Source organism: Schistocerca americana, chromosome X (assembly GCF_021461395.2).
Source record: "Schistocerca americana isolate TAMUIC-IGC-003095 chromosome X, iqSchAmer2.1, whole genome shotgun sequence".
Lineage (NCBI taxonomy): Eukaryota > Metazoa > Arthropoda > Insecta > Orthoptera > Acrididae > Schistocerca > Schistocerca americana.
The window spans coordinates 777,523,548-777,547,487 of record NC_060130.1 but is presented as its reverse complement, the minus strand read 5'-3'; the positions used below and the strand labels follow the sequence as shown (position 1 = coordinate 777,547,487).

General features: G+C 38.6%; 1 protein-coding gene across 1 annotated transcript in view; it reads left to right on the top strand.

The window, feature by feature from the left end:
• Positions 1-1,646: 1,646 nt before the first annotated feature.
• LOC124555601 (protein N-terminal glutamine amidohydrolase) overlaps positions 1,647-23,940 on the top strand; it is an 84,160-nt gene continuing 61,866 nt past the window's right edge. Inside the window, exons 1-2 of the mRNA XM_047129569.1 lie at positions 1,647-1,925; positions 22,441-22,594. Coding sequence (XP_046985525.1) covers positions 1,795-1,925; positions 22,441-22,594 — 285 coding nt within the window. The 5' untranslated portion in view covers positions 1,647-1,794. The remainder of the gene's footprint in view (positions 1,926-22,440; positions 22,595-23,940) is intronic.

The following is a 23,940-nucleotide window of genomic DNA, read 5'->3' as shown; positions in this document are numbered from 1 at the left end:
TTTGCTGAGAGTTTTATTTGGTAAGTAAACAGCAGGATCTATAAGCGAGTCTGAGATTTCAGCAACAGCGTTTTCTATAACTTTGTTAATGTAGTCACTGAAGTCATCTGGACTGCAGGCATTAGAAGAGGAAGTAGGCTTCTTTCTATGTTCATTTACTAGAGTCCAGGCTGCTTTGCACGGATTACGAGCTTCTCTTATGAATCTATCATTCCGCCTCCTTTTAGCTTCTTCTACTTTTTTCCCATAAAATCTCTTGGCCTCTAAGTAATTGCTGTGTAACAATTGTTTACTATTTGGATCTGTGGCTGCTTTGGCGCAGTCATTCCACATTAGGACAATGTTTTTTAGATTGTCTAGCTCAGGTGTGTACCATGTTCTTGCATTTACTATTTTCTGTTTTCCTCGTGCTACACCTGTGTGGCTTTTCTTTGGTATCAGTGAGAACATCTCACCAAATTTGTATTTTAGTGTCTGGAAAAGAACATTTAAGGCAACATTGGGTTTTGCTTCTGTAATTAATTGCTGCCAGTTTATACTGGACATTGAGGCATTGAAAGTGTCTAGTTTATCTTTTGGCACTACTCTTTTGTGAAACATAATTTGATTGCCATGAATTTGTCTGTTGGTTAACCAGAGTCTTTGTTTGTAGTTTCATGACTAATGCTATCATTGCATCAACTACATTTATTTTGTAACTGCAGGTATCTAAATTTGTAATAATAATGTCGAGGCAGGCATCACCTCTAGTTTGAAATCTGTTTGCTATATAGAGACCATAACTATTTATTAGATTCAAGAATGCTGTCTCTTTTGTAGTACTGTTTTCACCTATGTTTACATTGAGACGGACACACACTGCAGTTTTTGGTGTAAGGTGTGTTATGTGACGTAAACAACTTTCCAAGTTAGTGATAAAGTTTCCGAACTTTCCATTTGGTGAATGATACACTGAAACAGTAATCATATGCATATCTACTAGTTCGAAGCCAGCCAGTTTTAAATCCATATCCGAGCAGTAATTTCTCAAGTCCACATCCCTAATGTTGAGATTTTTATTGGCATACACAAACGCGCTTTCATGAATGGTAGTTTCTCGATACCATGAGCTCACCATCTCTAGGTATTCAATGCATCTGCAATTTTCACCCTCTTCTTTGTCGAGACAGTGCTCACATACACATATCACATCTGGCTTTGCATCTTCTATAAATATAGGCAACTGATGACATTTTGTTCGTAGACATTGAACATTTACACTAGCTAAAACTATGGGTAGAGATTTTGATTCCAGTTTTGTTGACCTGCAATATTAGGCTCTATAGTACTGATGCCTAAATGTTCTCCGGAATAAAAAACGCCATAATACTACATTCTAAGGCCATATAGAACTGTTCATTACTTTTTCCTTTAGTTCGACGTAATGACAAGTAAATTCAGCAGAGTGCCTATATCGAAAACTATTATTATATCGGGGTCATATGACAAGAGACACAATGCATGTTGATGACAAAAATCTGTTCTGCGCGTCTGAATGTTCACACCCTTCTTTTGGTTCGCATCAGAGAAGTACCTACTCCGTAGGGTAGAGATCAACGCTTCAGAGGGTGTGTGTGCCATCTTTGAGACATACCGGTGTGAAATGCTTTGCAATGCACTGCTCAAAGTAGATGCAGACGCATAAATCGGACGCTTAGTAGAGACGCTAGAACGCGTTAGAATGATCTGGTACACAAGTTAGCCTGATATTTCTCATGTAGCTTTTGTAGGAAACTTCAAGCACGGGGGACTATAATGGCAGAAAAGGTGTCCAATGCAGCCCGAGTCCAGAGACAGGATACCGGAGTGGTGACAAGTTCAACGAAAAAACCACTTCTGAATTTATTTCCGCAACGGTCCGACTGTAAATATACACCCAGCTACTGGTAAGTATTTAGTTATGTATCTGCAGTCTCCAATTCAGTCAATTTAATAAACTGATAATTTACTGAGAGTTAGGCACTTGTTGCATTCAGACGCTACTGCAGTGAGATCAATATAATGGAACATGCTGCAGTGTGTTGATGTGGGATGATATTAGTCTCTTAATATGATACAGAACCGTAATTTATAGAATATATAAACCTTATAATCTTTCAGTTGTGTATAAATATGTGTTTATATTAGAATCGTATGTAATATTAGCGCGGACATGACGGACAAGCACGGCGCGTAAATGAAACTCGGTAAGGTGCGTTACGACGAAAAATTATGTGAACAAGTAATGGCAATTTATTTTTGATTTGAAAATTTTATTATGATATATAAGCAGCGTGCATGACTAGTTGGGATACCTCCTTCAGTATTGTTTCTTTTTTAAGAACATGCTCAATACGTGTGGGAGTCTTTGGTGGCGGCACTGGGATTCCCCGTTTCCAGTTTATGTTGCAACTGTTTATCGTGTTTCTCTTGGCGGAAACATTCTTTCGCCTTCCATTTTCTAATGTTTTTGGCGTCCGAGTATTTAGTGTAATATTATAATGAATAATATTCATGCCGACCACGTCTGCATTGCAGTGAAGCTAGATTCAGTAGTTACATAGGTTTAGGTGATGTCTATAAGCGGCATGAGTCATGCTTCGGGCAGAATAAATTAATAAAATGACGCGCAACCGTTGTTCTCACCGGGTTACAATAGGCGGATTTGATAGCCGATGGTGCAATCATCTTCGCACACCCACTTGGGTGTGGAGAGTTCAATCTTTACAATAAGTAACTATTTGTTGTTTTGTTGATACGTAGGGATTGAACACAAAATGTCGGAAGAAATAGTCATGGACGATAAGAAGCGAAGTGAGTGATCTTCACCATGCTTTGCATAATAACTTCGTCGTTGCAACAATTGAATGTATTATTTAACGGACGCATATGGAGAAAACGCAATTCTTGGTAAGCATGCAATAATGGTATATTGTGAATAGCAGGTTGCGAAACAAAATAAACATAAAAATTGAACTCTTACCAATTTTACTTTGATGCAACGTGAGCTTCGAATACGGTAGCACCGGTAGCGGTTATTTAATCTGAAATGGTTACGTACGTAACTATGGGCGAGGTTTTTCTTTGAAGATTTAGTATTGATAAACGCAGCCCAGTTTTTGGACACTCCTTTGGTTTGGGGACTTTTCTTTAATCCTATTTAACTTCATAACCGGTAGCCAAATTTAAGCGTTCACAAACATTACAATGATTATTTTTATTCAGTGGCAGTAGAAATGTCGGAGAATACTAACAGCTGTTGGCGTTAAATAATCCAATTTACGAAGTGGAAAAAGTCCCAATGGCTAGCCTTGTTGCAATAAGCTTTCTAGAATTACTCATTTCTTTAAAATTTTACCTAGTTATCGTTGTAGGGGCACTGTAATTATCAAAGAATTGCATGTGGTAGAAATAAAAGCTTTGCAGTGTTGGTATATGACAACAGACATTGTTGACCAAGAGTCTTGATATTTTTTGTGGAATTGATATATTAGCACAGTTGGAATGTTTGAATCAAGAATGAATTTTCACTGTGTGGTGTTTTTTTAAACATTCTGGTAGATGAACACAGTGTGTTGAACTGAAATACAAATCCAGAACTTTGCATGTTGGAGGCAGTGCTAGTACAGAGTGAACCATTCAGGCACGACTCGTGACGCACTAAAAGGTGCACTTCAGTTCACACAAGCTCTCCTGTGTACTTTGGCAGACCAGCACTCTCAGAAGAAAGACTACTGGGGAGAAATGACGTAATCGCAATCTAGGGGATTGTACGCTGAATAAATTGGAAAGTAGGATACAGGATAATGGCAGGTTGTGAATTGTGCCTATATATTGTAGCGAGAATGAGCATTGCCTGCAAAATGGGAGGTTCCAAGTTAGAGACCTGGTCCAGCACACAGCTTTAATTGTGGGAGTGTTTAATGTTTGAATGATTCTCAATTCAGCTGATGTTGAAAAAATAATGGGAAAGGTTCTTATGGGTCATTACTACACGTTGAAGATAAGGTATGGAGTTACAGTAGAATTAGGCTATGACATTTATTTCATTCATTGTTCCACTGAATTGTGTAGAGAAATTATTAAAAAAAAAATGTTCAGTTACATTTAGGAAGTAACACATGCTTGAGATCTTGGGTTTAAAAAGTTACAATGGTGGAATAGAAAAGTGTGTTAAAAAATGAGTTGTAATGCTGAAATGTGAAAGGTTTCCATTTGAACAGTTTTGTGAGACTGCATATAGTGCAGATTGGCTGAAAAAAATGAACTCGTAATTGGAGAAAAAGACATGCCTGTGGTATGTACTCTCTGGATTTTCACAAAAATATCATTAAAGGCTTTTCAGCATACATATTAGATTAGTTTTGAGAGGACGAAAGGGTCTGATAGGAAAGATGGGGTGGGAAGGTAGTTCATAATCATTCCATGTATTTAGTGACTGCTAACCCATAATAATCTTCCAGAATGAGATTTTCACTCTGCAGCGGAGTGTGCACTGATATGAAACTTCCTGGCAGATCAAAACTGTTTGCCCGACCGAGTCTCGGTCAGGCACACAGTTTTGATCTGCCAGGAAGTTTCATAATAATCATGTATTTGTGCAAGGCTATTTGACATGAGCTAGATTATTTTGCTAATGAGGCTGGGTGTTTTTGTGTGGCTTTATCGGACATTGAAAATGTGTGCCTGTGCTGAAACTTTCTGGCATTAAGTGTGTCTGACTGGGTCTCTTGAGTCTCATCTTTTGTAATCTGTGCCCTGCCAACTGAGCTGGCCATTTTCACTTTGTATCTCGACTGAAATTTTCAGTCTTATCTATACTTTCCTCCTCCTTGCAAAGCTTCATTGTGCATTGTAATATGATTTAAAGCACTGTAGATGTTTAGCAGCTGTGTTGAGCTGTCAGTAAATAGTAACATTAGTATGCAGAAGGTCTGAAGTACCAGGATAAAATCATGCTGTGTGGATAGTTTGCATTGTACACCATCCAAACTCAGCACCCAACAGTGCAGTTATTTACCAGATTTTATCCCTTTTTGAAAAATTGGCACTCAGTTTTGAACTGTTCATTTTAGCAGTTCCTTTTAAAACTGTATTCTAAAAAATTTCCTTATTAATCTTGAGAAATCTGTTCACAGTATACTGGTATTTGTTCAGAACTCTATTTTCTATGCCATAAGGTAAAGATGATACGTAAATTATACTTCTCCACTGAGAAGATATACCGAGCTATACAAATCAATGTAAAAATACAAATTTCAATAAGAAAGTACTATAAAAACTTGTCAGTAACAATAAAGGGAAGCTATACATTATATGCAGAGATGAGTCATATAATGTTCTGTGGGGTGATCAATATGATTGAAAATGAACACACTTCATACACTGCAGTCACAGTTTAGGCACTTTATTTGCTCCAAGATGACAGGTTTTGACAATCTTATGCTGCCATCATCTGATGGTCTGGAACTTGCTGTAAAATTGCCATGTTACATTACATGAAGTCGAAGTATAAAAGGCACTCTCCACATATACGTGTCTTGATAAAAGTCCAGTCGATAAAGTAAACACAGTTGGTAAAAATGCACTTGCATGTTAAAAAGCACACAGCTGATAACCTCATATTGTCTGTGCAAGCTGATGGTGACCACAATTCTCATGAGCTTGCCACACAGCACCGCACTACTGTGTGTATTTTATCGACTGGACTTTTATCAAGACAGGTATACATGAAGAGTGCCATTTATACTTTAAGTTCCTGTAAAGTAACGTGGCAATTTTATAGCAAGTTCCAGACAATCAGATGATGGCAGCATAAGACAGTCAAAACTGATCATCTTGGAGCAATGTAAGTGTCTAAATTCTGGTTTTGGTGGATGAAGTGTGTGCATTTTCAGTGAAACATATAGTCACATACCATGAACTCCAGTAAAAAAAAAGGCGTGAAGTACCTATCTACCGCGACTGTGGGGGTTGTTGTTGTCATTGTTGTCTTCGGTCCAGAGACTGGACTGATGCAGCTCTCCTTGCTACTATATCCTGTGCAAGCTTCTTCATCTCCAAGTAACTGCAGCAACCTACATCCTTCGTCAGTCCTAATAAAATTTTGATTGCCGCCATGAAAAAATAAATTTGCATAATTTGTTGTTTGCAGGTACATGTCTGCATATCTGGCACAGAGAAATCCACATGTGAAAGTGCTGATGCGTCCTGCTAGAGGAGCCAAAGTGAAATGGACCACCCATCCCCAGATAAAGTGGAGACAGGCTGCGCCATTATGTTTTGGCCCATCTAGCAGTGTGCTGGAGTACTGTGGTGTGAGGATGTATGTGTACACACACATGTATCTGCAAACAAAAGATTATGTAGCCTGACTTTGTTTTATCAAGGAGATAATTAAAATTTCCTATTTTAGTAGGTCTAGGGGTAGCGTCTTTGATTCATAATCAAAATGTTTTCGGTCCCAGGTTCAATCCCCGCCACTGCCTAAATTTTGATAAATAATCAGCATTGGCGGCCGAAGACTTCTGGCATAAGAAGTCAACCTCATTCTGCCAACGGCCTTGTCAAAGAGGGCGGAGGAGCGGATAGAGGTTCAGGGCACTCTCTTGTCCTAGGGGTGGGAAATTGCCCCTAAAGGCGGAAGAATCAGCAATGATCAACGACATGAGGATGCAGAAGGCAATGGAAACCACTGTATTAAAGACACGTAACGTGTATCCACAGGACATGTGGCCTGTAATTGAAGAAGTGTCATGATGATCTCTCCATTGGCAAAAGATTCCGGAATAGTCCCCCATTCGGATCTCCGGGAGGGGACTGCCAAGGGGGAGGTTACCATGAGAAAAAGATTGAATAATCAACTAAAGGATAACGTTCTACGAGTCGGGCGGGGCGTGGAATGTCAGAAGCTTGAACGTGGTAGGGAAACTAGAAAATCTGAAAAGGCAAATGCAAAGACTCCTTAGTACTTCTGTATCCCACTTCTTTGCATATTGATTCTTCCTGACTAATGTCTTTAACTTCAGCCTACTCTTCATCACTACTATATTGTGATCAGAGTCTATATCTGCTCCTGGGTACGCCTTGCAATCCAGTATCCAATTTCGGAATCTCTGTCTGACCATGATGTAATCTAATTGAAATCTTCCCATATCTCCCGGCCTTTTCCTAGTACACCAACTCCTCTTGTGATTCTTGAACAGGATATTCGCTATTACTAGCTGAAACTTGTTACAGAACTCAATTACACTTTCTCCTCTTTCATTCCTTGTCCCAAGCCCATATTCTCCTGTAACCTTTTCTTCTACTCCTTCCGCTACAACTGCATTCCAGTCGCCCATGACTATTAGATTTTCGTCCCCCTTTACATACTGCATTACCCTTTCAATATCCTCATACACTTTCTCTATCTCTTCATCTTCAGCTTGCGACGTCGGCATGTATACCTGAACTATCGTTGTCGGTGTTGGTCTGCTGTCGATTCTGATTAGAACAACCCGGTCACTGAACTGTTCACAGTAACACACCCTCTGCCCTACCCTCCTATTCATAACGAATCCTACACCTGTTCTACCATTTTCTGCTGCTGTTGATATTACCCGATACTCATCTGACCAGAAATCCTTGTCTTCCTTCCACTTCACTTACCCCTACTATATCCTGTTTCAATACATCCCTACCGCTTTTCTGGGGGCTTACAATAAACCTCTGACACTGACCCTGAAAATCACCCATCACAAATACGCTCACCTGGAAAGCACTTTGTTGGCACACATATTCCTATGAAAATATTCTTTTATTTAACAAAAGCAATTTCACCCTTAAGACTGTTTTTGAGGTTTTATATGAACATTAAGAGCACAATAATTGTGTTTATTGAATGATTTTTAGAAATCTACTCACATTTTAGAACAATTTGTTTTACTCATCACGGTGCAAGTTTCAATGGGATAATCATAAACCATTTTCAAAACTGATTTGTTCACACATACTTCGTTTATTAAGTCACCATCTGAGACAACATCACTTTCATAAAAAAACTGTCAGGTCTGACTTAAGAATGATATCAGAATTTTGATTAAACAAATAAGGAGAAGTCTGTTGTAGTTGCCTGACATCCATCACTCAACTACATATTACACAAAACAACTTCGAAAATGTTTTTTCTTCAGTTTAACAAATGTGATGTTAGCAACAATGATGCACCACAAGTTTCAAACAGTTTAAATTCTTATAATACATTCCAAATAAAATGGTATATATTGTGCGTGCGTGTGTGTGTGTGTGTGTGTGTGTGTGTGTGTGTGTGTGTGTGTGTGTGTGTGTGTGTGTGTGTGTTTATTGATCAGTACATGTGCCTAATGAATTACACTTAGCTTTTCTGATAAACAGAATATTGTTTCATATATATGACTTCTTGGGATTCTAAACCATCACAAGTAAGATGTGATTCAATCATTAGAAGCCTACAATATATCAGGTGCCATAACAATATGTACCTATGTAATTAAATGCAAACAGTTTGATAACATGATTAGCAACAACTGGGCAACCAGGATTTTTGCTTTCAAGTCCCCCGAGTTTAATAACAGAACTACAAGAAGAGATATTTCCAAACAGTATAAAAATAACTCCATACAGATAAGGCATATATCCAGTGGCCTTCAGCCAACAAAAATATTTTGGAACTACATTAGAATATCTACATAAAACTTTCATGCAGTATGAGGGCAAAATTTTTTTTTTTTTGTCATCAGTCTACTGACTGGTTTGATGCGGCCCGCCACGAATTCCTTTCCTGTGCTAACCTCTTCATCTCAGAGTAGCACTTGCAACCTACATCCTCAATTATTTGCTTGACGTATTCCAATCTCTGTCTTCCTCTACAGTTTTTGCCCTCTACAGCTCCCTCTAGTACCATGGAAGTCATTCCCTCATGTCTTAGCAGATGTCCTATCATCCTGTCCCTTCTCCTTATCAGTGTTTTCCACATATTCCTTTCCTCTCCGATTCTGCGTAGAACCTCCTCATACCTTACCTTATCAGCCCACATAATTTTCAACATTCGTCTATAGCACCACATCTCAAATGCTTCGATTCTCTTCTGTTCCGGTTTTCCCATAGTCCATGTTTCACTACCATACAATGCTGTGCTCCAGACGTACATCCTCAGAAATTTCTTCCTCAAATTAAGGCCGGTATTTGATATTAGTAGACTTCTCTTGACCAGAAATGCCTTTTTTGCCATAGCGAGTCTGTTTTTGATGTCCTCCTTGCTCCGTCCGTCATTGGTTATTTTACTGCCTAGGTAGCAGAATTCCTTAACTTCATTGACTTCATGACCATCAATCCTGATGTTAAGTTTCTCGCTGTTCTCATTTCTACTACTTCTCATTACCTTCGTCTTTCTCCGATTTACTCTCAAACCATACTGTGTACTCATTAGACTGTTCATTCCGTTCAGCAGATCATTTAATTCTTCTTCACTGTCACTCAGGATAGCAGTGTCATCAGCGAATTGTATCATTGATATCCTTTCACCTTTTATTTTAATTCCACTCCTGAACCTTTCTTTTATTTCCATCATTGCTTCCTCGATGTACAGATTGAAGAGTAGGGGCGAAAGGCTACAGCCTTGTCTTACACCATTCTTAATACGAGCACTTCGTTCTTGATCATCCACTCTTATTATTCCCTCTTGGTTGTTGTACATGTTGTATATGACCCGTCTCTCCCTATAGCTTTCCCCTACTTTTTTCAGAATCTCGAACAGCTTGCACTATTTTATATTGTCGAACGCTTTTTCCAGGTCGACAAATCCTATGAAAGTGTCTTGATTTTTCTTTAGCCTTGCTTCCATTATTAGCCGTAACGTCAGAATTGCCTCTCTCGTCCCTTTACTTTTCCTAAGGCCAAACTGATTGTCACCTACCGCATTCTCAATTTTCTTTTCCATTCTTCTGTATATTATTCTTGTAAGCAGCTTAGATGCATGAGCTGTTAAGCTGATTGTGCGATAATTCTCGCACTTGTCAGCTCTTGCCGTCTTCGGAATTGTGTGGATGATGCTTTTCCGAAAGTCAGATGGTATATCGCCAGACTCATATATTCTACACACCAACGTGAATAGTCGTTTTGTTGCCACTTCCCCCAATGATTTTAGAAATTCTGATGGCATGTTATCTATCCCTTCTGCCTTATTTGACCGTAAGTCCTCCAAAGCTCTTTTAAATTCCAATTCTAATACTGGATCCCCTATCTCTTCTAAATCGACTCCTGTTTCTTCTTCTATCACATCAGACAAATCTTCACCCTCATAGAGGCTTTCAATGTATTCTTTCCACCTATCTGCTCTCTCCTCTGCATTTAACAGTGGAATTCCTGTTGCACTCTTAATGTTACCACCGTTGCTTTTAATGTCACCAAAGGTTGTTTTGACTTTCCTGTATGCCGAGTCTGTCCTTCTGACAATCATAGCTTTTTCGATGTCTTCACATTTTTCCTGCAGCCATTTCGTTTTAGCTTCCCTGCACTTCCTATTTATTTCATTCCTCAGTGTGTATTTCTGTATTCCTGATTTTCCCGGAACATGTTTGTACTTCCTCCTTTCATCAATCAACTGAAGTATTTCTTCTGTTACCCATGGTTTCTTCGCAGCTACCTTCTTTGTACGTATGTTTTCCTTCCCAACTTCTGTGATGGCCCCGAGTCCCAAATCTTTGAACACAGTACACTCAGGAGTCAACATTATAGTGACTCTGTACTACTTCCCCATATTTGCCTTTCAAGGGATGCATTTGGTCCTCACTTCATTTTTATGGACCACAAGATGCAAATCCATCGAACTGTGCATGTGAAGCAGCTCCTGGAATAAGTGAATACTCAACAAAAAGACCGGCCTACTTGTTCCCGGCTTAATTCCCATCTAGCACGTTTTTTAGGGAGATATATTGCAGCACCTCACATGCACCGACGACAATTCATTACTTCGCAACTGCACTGATGGAGGACCGGAATGCTCTTTCACAAGATCCCCTCACCTAACCCGTGGCCAGTATGGGAGCACATTACAGAGCATGCATTGCTCTCTGGTGATCCAACAACTTGTTAAAAACCGTGGCCCCACCATTTGTAACGTTGGGGAGACCATTGTGAATTGCAGCTGTTTCAGCATACTTAAAAGTATGCGAACATTTTAGGTTAAGCTTTACTGTGACTTTGACATTAAATGAAACAAGTGTACTGTTACAGTCACTGTTTATTTATCCCCACAACGTGTTTCAAAGGTCTACACCTCCATCAGGTCGATTTACATTTGTTACTATGACGCGCTGTGTGTGTGTGTGTGTGTGTGTGTGTGTGTTTGTGGGGGGGGGGGGGGGGTAAAATTTTATGGAGGAACTTGTGGCACTGTATAGTAGAGAAACAGAACACTATTTCAAAGCATCGTTTTGGATTTCTTTTGACAAAAACTAAACGTACATTTAACGGTAAAAATAAAATACGTAAAATAGGAGTACCTCCAGTGGTCACAGGTTCCGTTCTGACATAACCCATGACATGTATACGGTCATATTTTGTAAACAAATATGGTATCTGGAAACTGTCAGTTGCAAGGATCATATAGTAGAAGAGAAACATTGCCACAAAGTACAAAGAATATACATTATAACAACATTAGCACAGAATAAGTTTTAACGGATTTTGGAGATCTTTGTTTTGAGGTGTTGAATACATGCATTGGAATAAATATTTCATGTGGTATTTTGTCAAGTTAATATAGCTTAAACTTCATATTCATTTAAATAATCAGGGTACATGTTGCAAGCTTTAATTACAATAATTACGTTGTCTCACAAGCTGCGACATTGTCTCGAATAAAACTGTGACCTGTATACACAGTAAGTTTCCTTTAATTTATGTATATGGTCACAACTTTTTCTTAACAGATTACCGGTGTCAGTCTATAATGACCATCATCAGATCTGTTTTATAAAAACATTATTACTTTGTGTCTATAAAACAGATCCGATGATGGTCATTATAGACTGACACCGGTAATCTGTTAAAAAAAAGTTTGTGACCATAGACAAAACTAAAGGAAACTTATTAATTATGTTGTCTACAGTGGTAAAATTTTACATAACATCTACATCTACATCTACATCCATACTCCGCAAGCCACCTGACGGTGTGTGGCGGAGGGTACCTTGAGTACCTCTCTCGGTTCTCCCTTCTATTCCAGTCTCGTATTGTTCGTGGAAAGAAAGATTGTCGGTATGCCTCTGTTTGGGCTCTAACACCTCTGATTTTATCCTCATGGTCTGTTCGCAAGATATATGTAGGAGGGAGCAATATACTGCTTGACTCCTCAGTGAAGGTATGTTCTCAAAACTTCGACAAAAGCCGGTACCGAGCTGCTGAGCGTCTTTCCTGCAGAGTCTTCCACTGGAGTTTATCTATAATATCTGTAACGCTTTCGCGATTACTAAATGATCCTGTAATGAAGCGCGCTGCTCTCCGTCGTTGAATCTTCTCTATCTCCTGTATCAACCCCACCTGGTACGGATCCCACACTGGTGAGCAATATTCAAGTAGTGGGCGAACAAGTGTACTGTATCCTACTTCCTTTGCTTTAGGATTGCATTTCCTTAGGTTCCTTCCAATGAATCATACTCTGGCATCTGCTTTACCAATGATCAACTTTATATGATCATTCCATTTTAAATCACTCCTAATGCTTACTCCCAGATAATTCATGAAATTAACTGTGTCCAGTTACTGATCTGTTATATTTTAGCTAAATGATAAAGGATCTTTCTTTCTATGTATTCGCAGCACATTACACTTGTCTACATTGAGATTCAATTGCCGTTCCATGCACCATGCATCAATTCGTTGCAGATCCTCCTGCATTTCAGTACAATTTTCCATTGTTACAACCTCTCGATATACTACAGCATCATCTGCAAAAAGCCTGAATGAACTTCCGATGTTATCCACAAGGTCATTTATGTTTATTGTGAATAGCAACGGTCCTACGACACTCCCCTGTGGCACACCTGAAATTACTCTTACTTCGGAAGACTTCTCTCCAGTGAGAATGACATGCTGCGTTCTGTTATCTAGGAACTCTTCAGTCCAATCACACAATTGGTCTGGTAGTCCATATGCTCTTACTTTGTTCATTAAACGACTGTGGGGAACTATATCGAATGCCTTGCGGAAGTCAAGAAACACGGCATCTACCTGGGAACCCGTGTCTATGGCTCTCTGAGTCTCATGGACGAATAGCGCGAGCTGGCTTTCACACGATCATCTTTTTCGAAACCCATGCTAATTCCTACAGAGTAGATTTCTAGTCTCCAGAAAAGTCGTTATACTCGAACATAATACGTGTTCCAAAATTCTACAACTGATCGACGTTAGAGATGTAGGTCTATAGTTCTGCACATCTGTTTGACGTCCCTTCTTGAAAACGGAGATGACCTGTGCCATTTTCGAATCCTTTGCAACACTACGCTCTTCTAGAGGTCTACGGTACACCGCTGCAAGAAGGGGGCAAGTTCCTTCACGTACTCTGTGTAAAATCAAACTGGTATCCCATCAGGTCCACCGGCCTTTACTCTTTTGAGCTATTTTAATTGTTTTTCTATCCCTCTGTCATCTATTTCAATATCTACCATTTTGTCATCCGTGCGACAATCTAGAGAAGGAACTACAGTGCAGTCTTCCTCTGTGAAACAGCTTTGGAAAAAGACATTTAGTATTTCAGCCTTTAGTCTGTGATCCTCTGTTTCAGTACCATTTTGGTCACAGAGAGTCTGGACATTTGTTTTGATCCACCTACCGCTTTGACATAAGACCAAACTTTCTTAGGATTTTCTGCCAAGTCAGTACATAGAACTTTTCTTTCGAATTCATTGAACACCTCGCACATAACCCTTTTCACACTACATTTTGCTTCTCGTAATTTTTGGTTGTCTGCAAGGCTTCGGCTATGTTTATGTTTGCTGTGAAGTTGCCTTTGCTTCCGCAGCAGTTTTCTAACTCGGTTGTTGTACCACGGTGGCTCTTTTCCATCTCTTACGATCTTGCTTGGCACATACTCATCTAATGCATATTGTATGATGGTTTTGAACTTTGGCCACTGATCAGCACTATCTGTACTTGAGGCAAAAATTTTGTGTTGAGCCGTCAAGTACTCTGAAATCTGCTTTTTGTCACTTTGCTAAACAGATAAATCTTCCTACCTTTTTTAATATTTCTATTTACAGCTGAAATCATTGATGCAGTAACTGCTTTATGATCACTGGTTCTCTGCTCTGTGTCAACTGTTTCAAATAGTTCGGGGCTGTTTGTCACCAGAAGGTCTAATATGTTATCGCCACAAGTCGGTTCTCTGTTTAACTGCTCAGGGTAGTTTTCAGATAATGCACTTAAAAAAATTTCACTGGGTTCCTTGTCCCTGCCACCCGTTTGTCCCAGTCTATATCTGGCAAATTAAAATCTCCACCCAGAGCTAAAAAATGGTCGGGAAGTCTCGAAATATTTTCCAAACTTTCCTTCAGGTGCTCTGTCACAACAGCTGCTGAGCCCGGGGGTCCATAGAGACATCCAATTACCACGTTTGAGCCTGCTTTAACCATGACCTTCACCCAAATTATTTCACATTTCGTATCTCCGTAAATTTCCTTCAATACTATTGCACTTTTTATCGCTATAAACATGCCTCCCCCTTCACTGCCCAGCCTCTCTCTGTGGTGTACATTCCAATCTGAGTTGAGAATTTCATTACTGTTTACATCTGGTTTCAGCCAACTTTCTGTCCCTAGTATTATGTGGGCATTTCGACCATTTATTAATGGGAGAATTTCTGGGACCTTTCTATAGACGCTCCTGCAGTTTACTATTACCACATTAATATTGTTATTCCCTGTTGCGTTTTGCCTACTACTACCTTGTCGCGTCTCAGGAGGCGTCTTGTCGGGCATAGGGAGGAAATTATCTAACCATTGATAAATTGTTAGCTGAAATATTTAAAAGTAACTTAGAAGAAAAAATCCTGAATTCTAATCACTACCTCCTCAAAAATATCTACTACTACAGATATGTAGGTGATACCACCATTTTAATCAATGGCACGAAAGACGCTATTATGAGTTGAACCAATTATTCAACGATTCCCATGAAAACAAAATGCACAGTTGAACACCAAGCAAGTGACTATATAAACTTTTTACACCTTATCATTAGAATAAACAACAGACGTCATAAGTTTGAAATGTATTGGAAGCCTAACCAAAACACATACTGCCATTCACAGCTCCTCTTTTCACCCTACAGTCCACAAGATGGCAACATACCGGTACATGGTCAATAGGGCTATCCAGCTACCACACTCTGTTGACAAATGTGAACAAGAAATTTAAATAATAAAACAAACAGCTATTGCAAATGGCTATAACAGCTGCATGGTAGACACCCTAATACACTCAATAGTGGCAAAGCAATAACATCACAAAAATAAAACATCTTCCATACAATCCACTTTCTAGGTAATATTTCATATCAGATTTCAAACGTCTTCAAACCAAAAGACGTAAACATATCCTTTACCGCAGACAATAAGATTGGACAGAAGCTACCTCACAATATCCACACATGAAACCCACTCATCATCACATACGTGTGTACAAAATCGAATGTTTGGACTGTGATTGCTTCTACTACATAGGCCAGACAGGCAGATCATTTGAGATTAGATTCAAAGACCACATGGCAGCACTAAAAAACAAAAAAATAACACATCAGCAATAGCCACCCACCTGCATAAAACAAAATGCCATGTTAACAAAACAAGTATCGGCATCCTGCATGTCCAACCTAAGGGTAAAACACCAGACATCCTTGAAACACTCCAAATAGGCAAACATCAAACAAAACAACCTGAAGCCATCTTAAATGACAATATTTACAATAGTATCATCTCTGTCTTTAGCAACTGCCTATGTTGTTAAATTTGCAATGCACACACACACACACACACACACACACACACACACACACACACACACACAGTAATATTTACCATAAGTATTTCATTTTGTTACCATGATACCCTCAAAAGCAAAAGGGATTGACCTCATTTACAAATATACCAGCAGCCCAACAGCTTATACCCCTTGTCAGCTTGAAACTATATGTACGTCAATTAATGGCACAAATTGTACATCCATCTGCATATTTCAAAGCATTAAACAATGTATTAACCCAACCTATGGCAGTTATTACATGTAGCAGATATAATCTTGAGAAACCCCTACTTTGGAAAGCTTGCTCTCATCCAACCACTCCTTCCACCATCTCTTCTCTTCCTCTCACTTTCCCCTTCTCTTCCTTTGCTTCTGCCTCCAGCTTTTCATTCCTATCAGTGAATCCCAACCAAAATTGTTATTTATGTAAAATTTTACCACTATAGACAATATAATTATTGTAATTAAAGCTTGCTACATGTAATCTGATTATTTAAATGAATATGAAGTTTAAGCTATATTAACTTTACAAAATACCAAATGAAATATTTATTCCAATGCATGTGTTAAACGCCTCAAAACAATGGTCTCCAAAATCCGTTAAAACTTATTCTGTACTAATGTTGTTACAATGTATTTTCTTTGTACTTTGTGATAATGTTTCTCTTCAATTATATAATCCTTGCACCTAATATTTACCAGACACCATACTTTTTTTACGAAATATGACAGTATATATGTCATGTGTTCAGACGGTGAAAGAAACCTGTGACTGCTGGAGGTACTCTTTATTTTATTTTTCCATTAGATATATGTTTAGTTTTTGTCGAAAGAAATCAAAGACCATGCTCTGAAATAGTGTTCTGTTTCTCCACTAGACAGTGCCATAAGTTCCACCAAAAAATCACCACACACACACACACACACACACACACACACACACACACACACTCACTCACAATAGTAACAAATGTAAATCCACCTGATTATGGAGGTTTAAGGGGAGATGGTGGCAGAAATAATGAAAAATTTACAAATTATATTTCTTTGCTTATTCCATAATAAATATAATTGAGATTATTATCCAAAAATTTTTCCTTGAGATTTGAACTACAAATGGCATAAAAAACATTAAAACCCAAAGCAGGGTAATACGCCAAGCCCACTTTTCAATGTACCAAATGGAGGAAAAATTTTATTGCAGAATTTGGCCTGTTAACCTAGAAAATAAACCTTTAGAAGGCTGTGATTTTTTGTATACGTAACAGCAGTGTTGTACAGAAGGCTGTGGCGCCATTTTCTGGTTCAGTGTGGTGTAGAAGGGTGGGGAGTGTTGTAAAAAAGTTTTGTGCTGTTCAGTGGAATTCGAGTGATGCTTGATTTATTGTGCCACTCCTTGTGCAAGGTTGAATCTGTTGATCCCTTTTTACAATGCCTAGGCCTGGTAAAGTATTTAAAAAATATAGTAAGTCCCATATTTCCGATTTAAAGCGAAAAACTGACATTGAGGTTAGGGTCGGGCATACAGATGCAAACATTAGCTTGTCTCCAAGTGCATCTAAAATAAAACTTGGGACAGGGATTGTGTCAGAAGAAACAAATCATGACAGAAATACAGGTTTCAGAATTGTGGATATGGAAATGGTGGCAGAAGCACTTCGAAAAGCCTGCAAGTGCTCTGTTTGTGGAGGAAATGTGGATTTGGTTGATGATGATGGAAAGAGAGAAGGTTTGATTTGCACATTGCACATTTTGTGTCAAAACTGTGATGCTGACAGACCATTCAAGACATCAGAGGCCAGTAATAGAATCTATGAAGCCAATATGAGATTTGCTTATGGACTAAGATGTATAGGGATTGGAAGAGATGGTGGAAACCTTTTATGTGGTATTATGAACATGCCTAGTCCTCCCCTAAAATTTTCTGCAATGAATACTGCTCTCCTCAATGTAGTTGCAGAAGTAAGTGAAGAGAGCATGATAATGGCAGTCCTGGGGGCAATTCAAGAACATTGTGAAGCAATGATATAGCAGTTTCCTGTGACAGTTCCTGGATATAGAGGGGGGCATACTTCACTGCATGGAGTTTCAACAATCATTAGTGTTGACACTGGAAAAGTATTAGACTTAGAGGTGATGTCTAAATATTGTTCTGCATGTTCCTTGCACAAGAAATATATTGATGCAGGTAAAGAAACAGAATGGCAAGAAGCCCATAAAGCTGTTTGTAGCAGAAATTATGCAGGCTCCAGTGGTGGGATGGAAGCTGCAGGTACGAAATTCATTTTCCCTAGATCTTTGCAAAAGTATGGAGTAAGATAAGTACAGTATTTAGGAAATGGAGACTCTAGTGCTTTCAAGAATGTAGTTGAATGTCAGCCCTATGGAAAAGTTTGCACTATTGAGAAACTGGAGTGCTTAGGCCATATTCAGAAGCGGATGGGTGGATGACTCCGAAGACTTGTTGCAGACAATAAAGGCAAGCTACTAGAGGATGGGAAGCCACTGGGAGGTAAAAATGGACATACAAAGAAGAGAATTGACAGCCTACAAGTCTATTATGGTGCTGCAATTAGAAGTAACCTCACAAGCTTGGACAGTATGAGGAAAGCAGTATGGGCCATTTGGTTTCATTACTTGTCAACAGACACTACATCTCAACATGGCCTCTGTTCTAATGAATGGTGCAAATTTGTGAAAAGTAAGGGAAGTGGGGAAGCTTATACCCATAAAAATAACCTTCCTTATGAGGATTCAATGGCCGTTAAATCAACTTTTAGAGCACTGGCTTCACCAGAACTGCTAGAAAAATGTCTGCATGGGAAAACACAGAACCCAAATGAAAGTTTCAATGCTCTTATTTGGAAAAGATGTCCAAAGACGGTGTTTGTTTCCGATTTGGTGGTGAAGATTTCTGCTTTGGAAGCTGCAGCATTGTTTAATGGTGGGAATGTGGCAAGATTTCACATCCTCAGCAAGTAGGGCTTTACATCTGGAGTCTTCACTGAGCAGATACTGCAGATCATCGATAAGCAAAGAATTGCGAAGGCGGAGACTTCAGTCCAGAACATACAAAAAATTGCTAGGCAAAGGAGCAGAGAAGCTAAAAGAGCTGTAGAGGAGGGTGATGAGGAAGAAATGGAATATGGATATCGGCAGTTTTAGCTAAGGTAGGATAGATTTTTTTACATTTCATCCAAACTTTAAAATGATTTTTCTGCAACTGAAGGTTTTCTGCTTTCAGGAACACATATATCGGAAACTACTGGAAGGATTACAATTAAATTTGGCACATCTATTCTTTTACTTTGAAGCAATATTTAAGTGGAACAAAATTTTAATCGAGATACTATACACAGTTTTGTGGTTGATAATATATTGAAAAGTTTGCTTGTAAAAAATGTTCGAATCCAAAATATGGCAGAAAATAATAGCATTAATTTACCAAAAAGTTACTGCACTTAATTGTACACCTATTAGTGTAGATTATTTTACCATTAAACAAATTTCCAAATTTGCCTCAAAATTATGAAAAAGTGTACCTTAAAAAAATAATGCAATAAAAAATTCAAAATTATCTCACTGCATTAGATTGTTATTAAAAATTCTGAATTTTTTTAAAAATCATATTAGATTTCTATGTGTAAAATTTCAATGAGATTGAACAAAAAATGGCAAAGATATGGATTTACAAAAATATCAGTGCAAGACTGCCACCATCTCCCCTTAAACCTTTGAAATGCATCGTGAAGATAAACAGGGACTGGTAACAGTAAATTTGTTGTTGCATTCAGCATAATTATTGTGTTTGAGTAAAAGTATTTGTCTCATTGCAAGTTTTTAATACTTACTTTTACTATACTGTAGCAATTCTTCCCTTGAATGCTTCAAGTTTCATTGGGCTATGTCACTTTGTAGTGACAGTGTGTGAAAGTTAGTTTCATCCTTAATGTTTTGCATACCAGTGTGTTACAGAATGACGGGATGAAACCATTTTTATATATTTTATCTAGTATCATTTGTTCATTCATCTGTAGGCAGATTTCTTAGTATAGGTATCATGGTTAAACATACATACATGGATTGTTTATAGAAGTATTGCATAAAATGATGGTGGAAGAAACAGGACATACATAAGCATGTCATGATATGACGTAGACTATTTGTTACTGAATCATATAAGGCAAAATTAAAGGAACAGAAAAAACCTGATTCAAACAAGAGTTTGTACATGTGCCCTTGCTTTAGACACATTTATCTATAAGCACATACCTTTTGTGTGTAGTTGCTGTCAAGTTTGTGTAGGTTTCTGATATATTGTAAGGAAACACTAGTCATGTAAAGGTTAGTTTTCATTTCAATGCTGATTTTCACTTCAATATTGACAGCCTTTTTATTCTCATTATATCATATCGGAGACTGTTGTATTCTCTGAAGAACTGTTGGTAGTTGGTTTATTGATAACTAAAAGTGTATTGAAGGTGTGAAACAAGGTAAATGGGGGAATATGAATACAGAATCTAAAGAGATAGGAACACAGAGAAGACACCATAGGAATATTACACTGAAGCACCAAAGAAATGGGTATAGGTATGCGTATTGAAATACAGAGATATGTAAAGAGGCAGAATATGGCACTGTGGTCAGCAACACCTGTGTAAGACAACAAGTGTCTGGCAGCTGTTAGATTGGTTATTGCTGCTGCAGTGGCAGGTTAACAAGATTTAGGTGAGTTTGAACGTGGTGTTAGTCGGCGCATGAGCGATGCAACACAGCATCTCCAAGGTAGCGATGAAGAGGAGAGTGTTCCATACGACCATTTCAAGAGTGTACTGTGAATATCAGGAATCTGGTAAAACATCAAATCTCCATCGCTGTGGCTGGAAAAAGATCATGCAAGAATGGGACCGACGAAGACTGAAGAGAATCATTCAACATGGCAGAAGTGCAATCCTTCCACAAATTGCTGCAGATTTCAATGTCGGGCTGTCAGCGTGTGTCAGCGTCACCTGGGCCCATCAACACCAACATTGGACTGTTGATGGCTGGAAACATGTTGCCTGGTCAGATGAGTCTTGTTTCAAATTGTATCGAGGGGATGGACGTGTATGGGTATGGAGACAACCTCATGAATCCATGGACCCTGCATGTCAGCAGGGTACTGTTCAAGCTGGTGGGGGATGTGTAATGGCACAGGGTGTGTGCAGTTGGAGTGATATGGGACCCCTGATACGTCTAGATATGACGCTGACAGGTGACATGTATGTAAGCATCCTGTCTGATCACCTACATCCATTCATGTCTATTGTGCATTCCGACGAACTTGCGCGATTCCAGCGGGACAGTGCAACACCTCACACATCCAGAATTGCTATAGAGTGCCTCCAGGAACACTCTTCTGAGTTTAAATGCTTTCGCTGGCCACTAAACTCCCCAGACAAGAACATTATTGGATGCCTTGCAAGGTCAGTAGAGATCTCCATCCCCTTGTACTCATATGGATTTACTGACAGCCCAGCAGGATTCATGGTGTCAATTCCCTCCAGCACCACCTCAGACGTTAGTCGAGTCCATGCTACATCATGTTGCTGCACTTCTGTGTTGTGGGGGCCCTACACGATATTAGGCAGGTGTACCAATTTCTATGGTCCTTCAGTGTATAATAAGAGGTTTGGTAAGTTCTGTGAAGTAAATACAAAATTTTTAGGTCAAATAGACAAAATTCACTTTAGTTTCTGTTGTGTGCTGCAGAAACACATTGAGTGTCCCATGTCTCCTCATGCTTTGTAGGGGGTTAAAGAGTTTTGAACAGTGTTTGTGATACATGATCATATACCATATGAAGGGGGTATTTTGGTGTGATTAATACTCTCATTTTTTCTACACTCATGTTAAAGTGACAATAGCTTTTTTAGCTTAATAGTAAACTTCAGTGACATTTGGTGATCCTTGGAAACAAGTGTCATGTAGGATTTATAGTTGTTTGCAAAATAAATAAATAAATAAAAACTCATAATTGTGTAATATTTTAAGTGTGAGAGCTAAGACATTAAAAGGAGCCTTCTTAGTCAATGGACACGTAAGAATGAAGGTGAAACTGTAATCTGACAGCAATTTTGGTGCTCTCATTCTGATCATACTGGCTGCTATTATCATGAAACTGTTTCATTAAAAACATTAATCAGCATCACATCATTGTATGTGTCTTTCTATAGGCTCTCATGCACTGTTGAAATAGCTTTTCCAAGTGATAATGTGCTTCTATATCTTTATAGAAAAAAGATGAAATAATTTCACCTTAGATGTGTTTATCATTAATACCTACATACTGTATAGGTCATTAAATGTTAATTCTAGTTTACCGGTTTTACCTGCTTATTTTCAGTGAAGAAAATGTGTGGCATTTATGTCATGCTGTAAGTAATCACCATCCTAAGGAACTCCAGCACTGTTATGTAGTATTTGTGTCGAACGACCACCGTACTGTCCCATTATGGAGGCAGAAAGCCGGGCATGAAGAAGAAAAACTTGTCATATGGGTAAGTTTCTTTGTATTATGTTGTTCTGTAACTAGTAAACCTTATTCAGAACATAAACGTGAGAAACTGTGTGTCAACATATTGTTTAATTAAGAAACAACAATCTGATTTTAAACATTTATGAGTTTTACTACAGTCTAAATTGTAAATGGTAATTTACAAATACATTACTGACCTGCTCGTAGCCCTGTTAAGATATCAGTATTATACTCTGTCACATTGATTCGTCAAAGTGCAGGAAAACTTCACCATTCATTAAACAATATAGTGAGTGGTTCCCACTTCACTAGCAGTCTTATTAGCACACTTTTGTTTAATCTTGTTTCAGTACTTCTTACAAATCACTTCATGACAACTAGTATAATATAGTAGAGGTGTACATGTCCCGCTTTTAACCCGCCCATGCTTGCCCGGTGGCCAGGCGGGCAGGCCACCGCTCGTTGTCAACAGAACGGGCAGGCTGCTTCACTCCCAGCCAAGCCAAGCAGAACCCAACCCGGGCAGGCTGCGGGAAACTTGCTTGCCTGCTCATATTACTGCTGAGCTGCGCTACGCAGCCATTTAGTCTGCGCGCGTCATTGTCGTATTATGAACGTTAATCAAAAGTTTTTATTTTACCTGAGCACCAAAAGACAAACCCCAACATTATATATATATGTATTAATTTCAGGTAAAAAAAATATTGGTTTTATTTGTATATTCTTCCTTTACGCGTATATTTCGAGCTTCTTATCTATATAAATAAAAATTAATTGCCAAATGTGTTGATAAGCGTAAAACTCGAGAATGCCTGGACCAGTTCGGCTAAATTTTTTTTGCTGTGTTCGTAATTCTCAGGACAAGGTTTTTATGAAATAAAATTTTTCGAAAATCGACCGAAAAATTGGAAAATTTGACAAAAACTGAAAGTGCGTTTTCATTGTGTCCGTGTGTTTGTATTGCATACAATCTTGATGAAATTTTGCACACTATACCTTGAAACCAAGAGGAAGGTCACAGTCTACATAAAATTTCATATGGTGCATGGCAGAGGTTCCTTTACATAACGGAACTCGACAAATTGTACGTATTTATTCCGATCTTGATGAAATTTGGCACACTTGATATTCAAAGCAGGATGAAGGGCGCTGCCTGCTTAAAATTCTGAATGGTGCATGGTGGAGGGTACTTTACGTACACACTTCTACACCAACCTACAATTTTATTCCGATCTGGAAGAAATTTTGCACACTTGACCATCAAGAGGAACATCACTGTCTACATAATATTTCGGACAGTACATTGAAGAGAGTACCTTACAAAAGATTTTGACATCGTTTGCGGGTTACCATGAAAGTTCACTATGT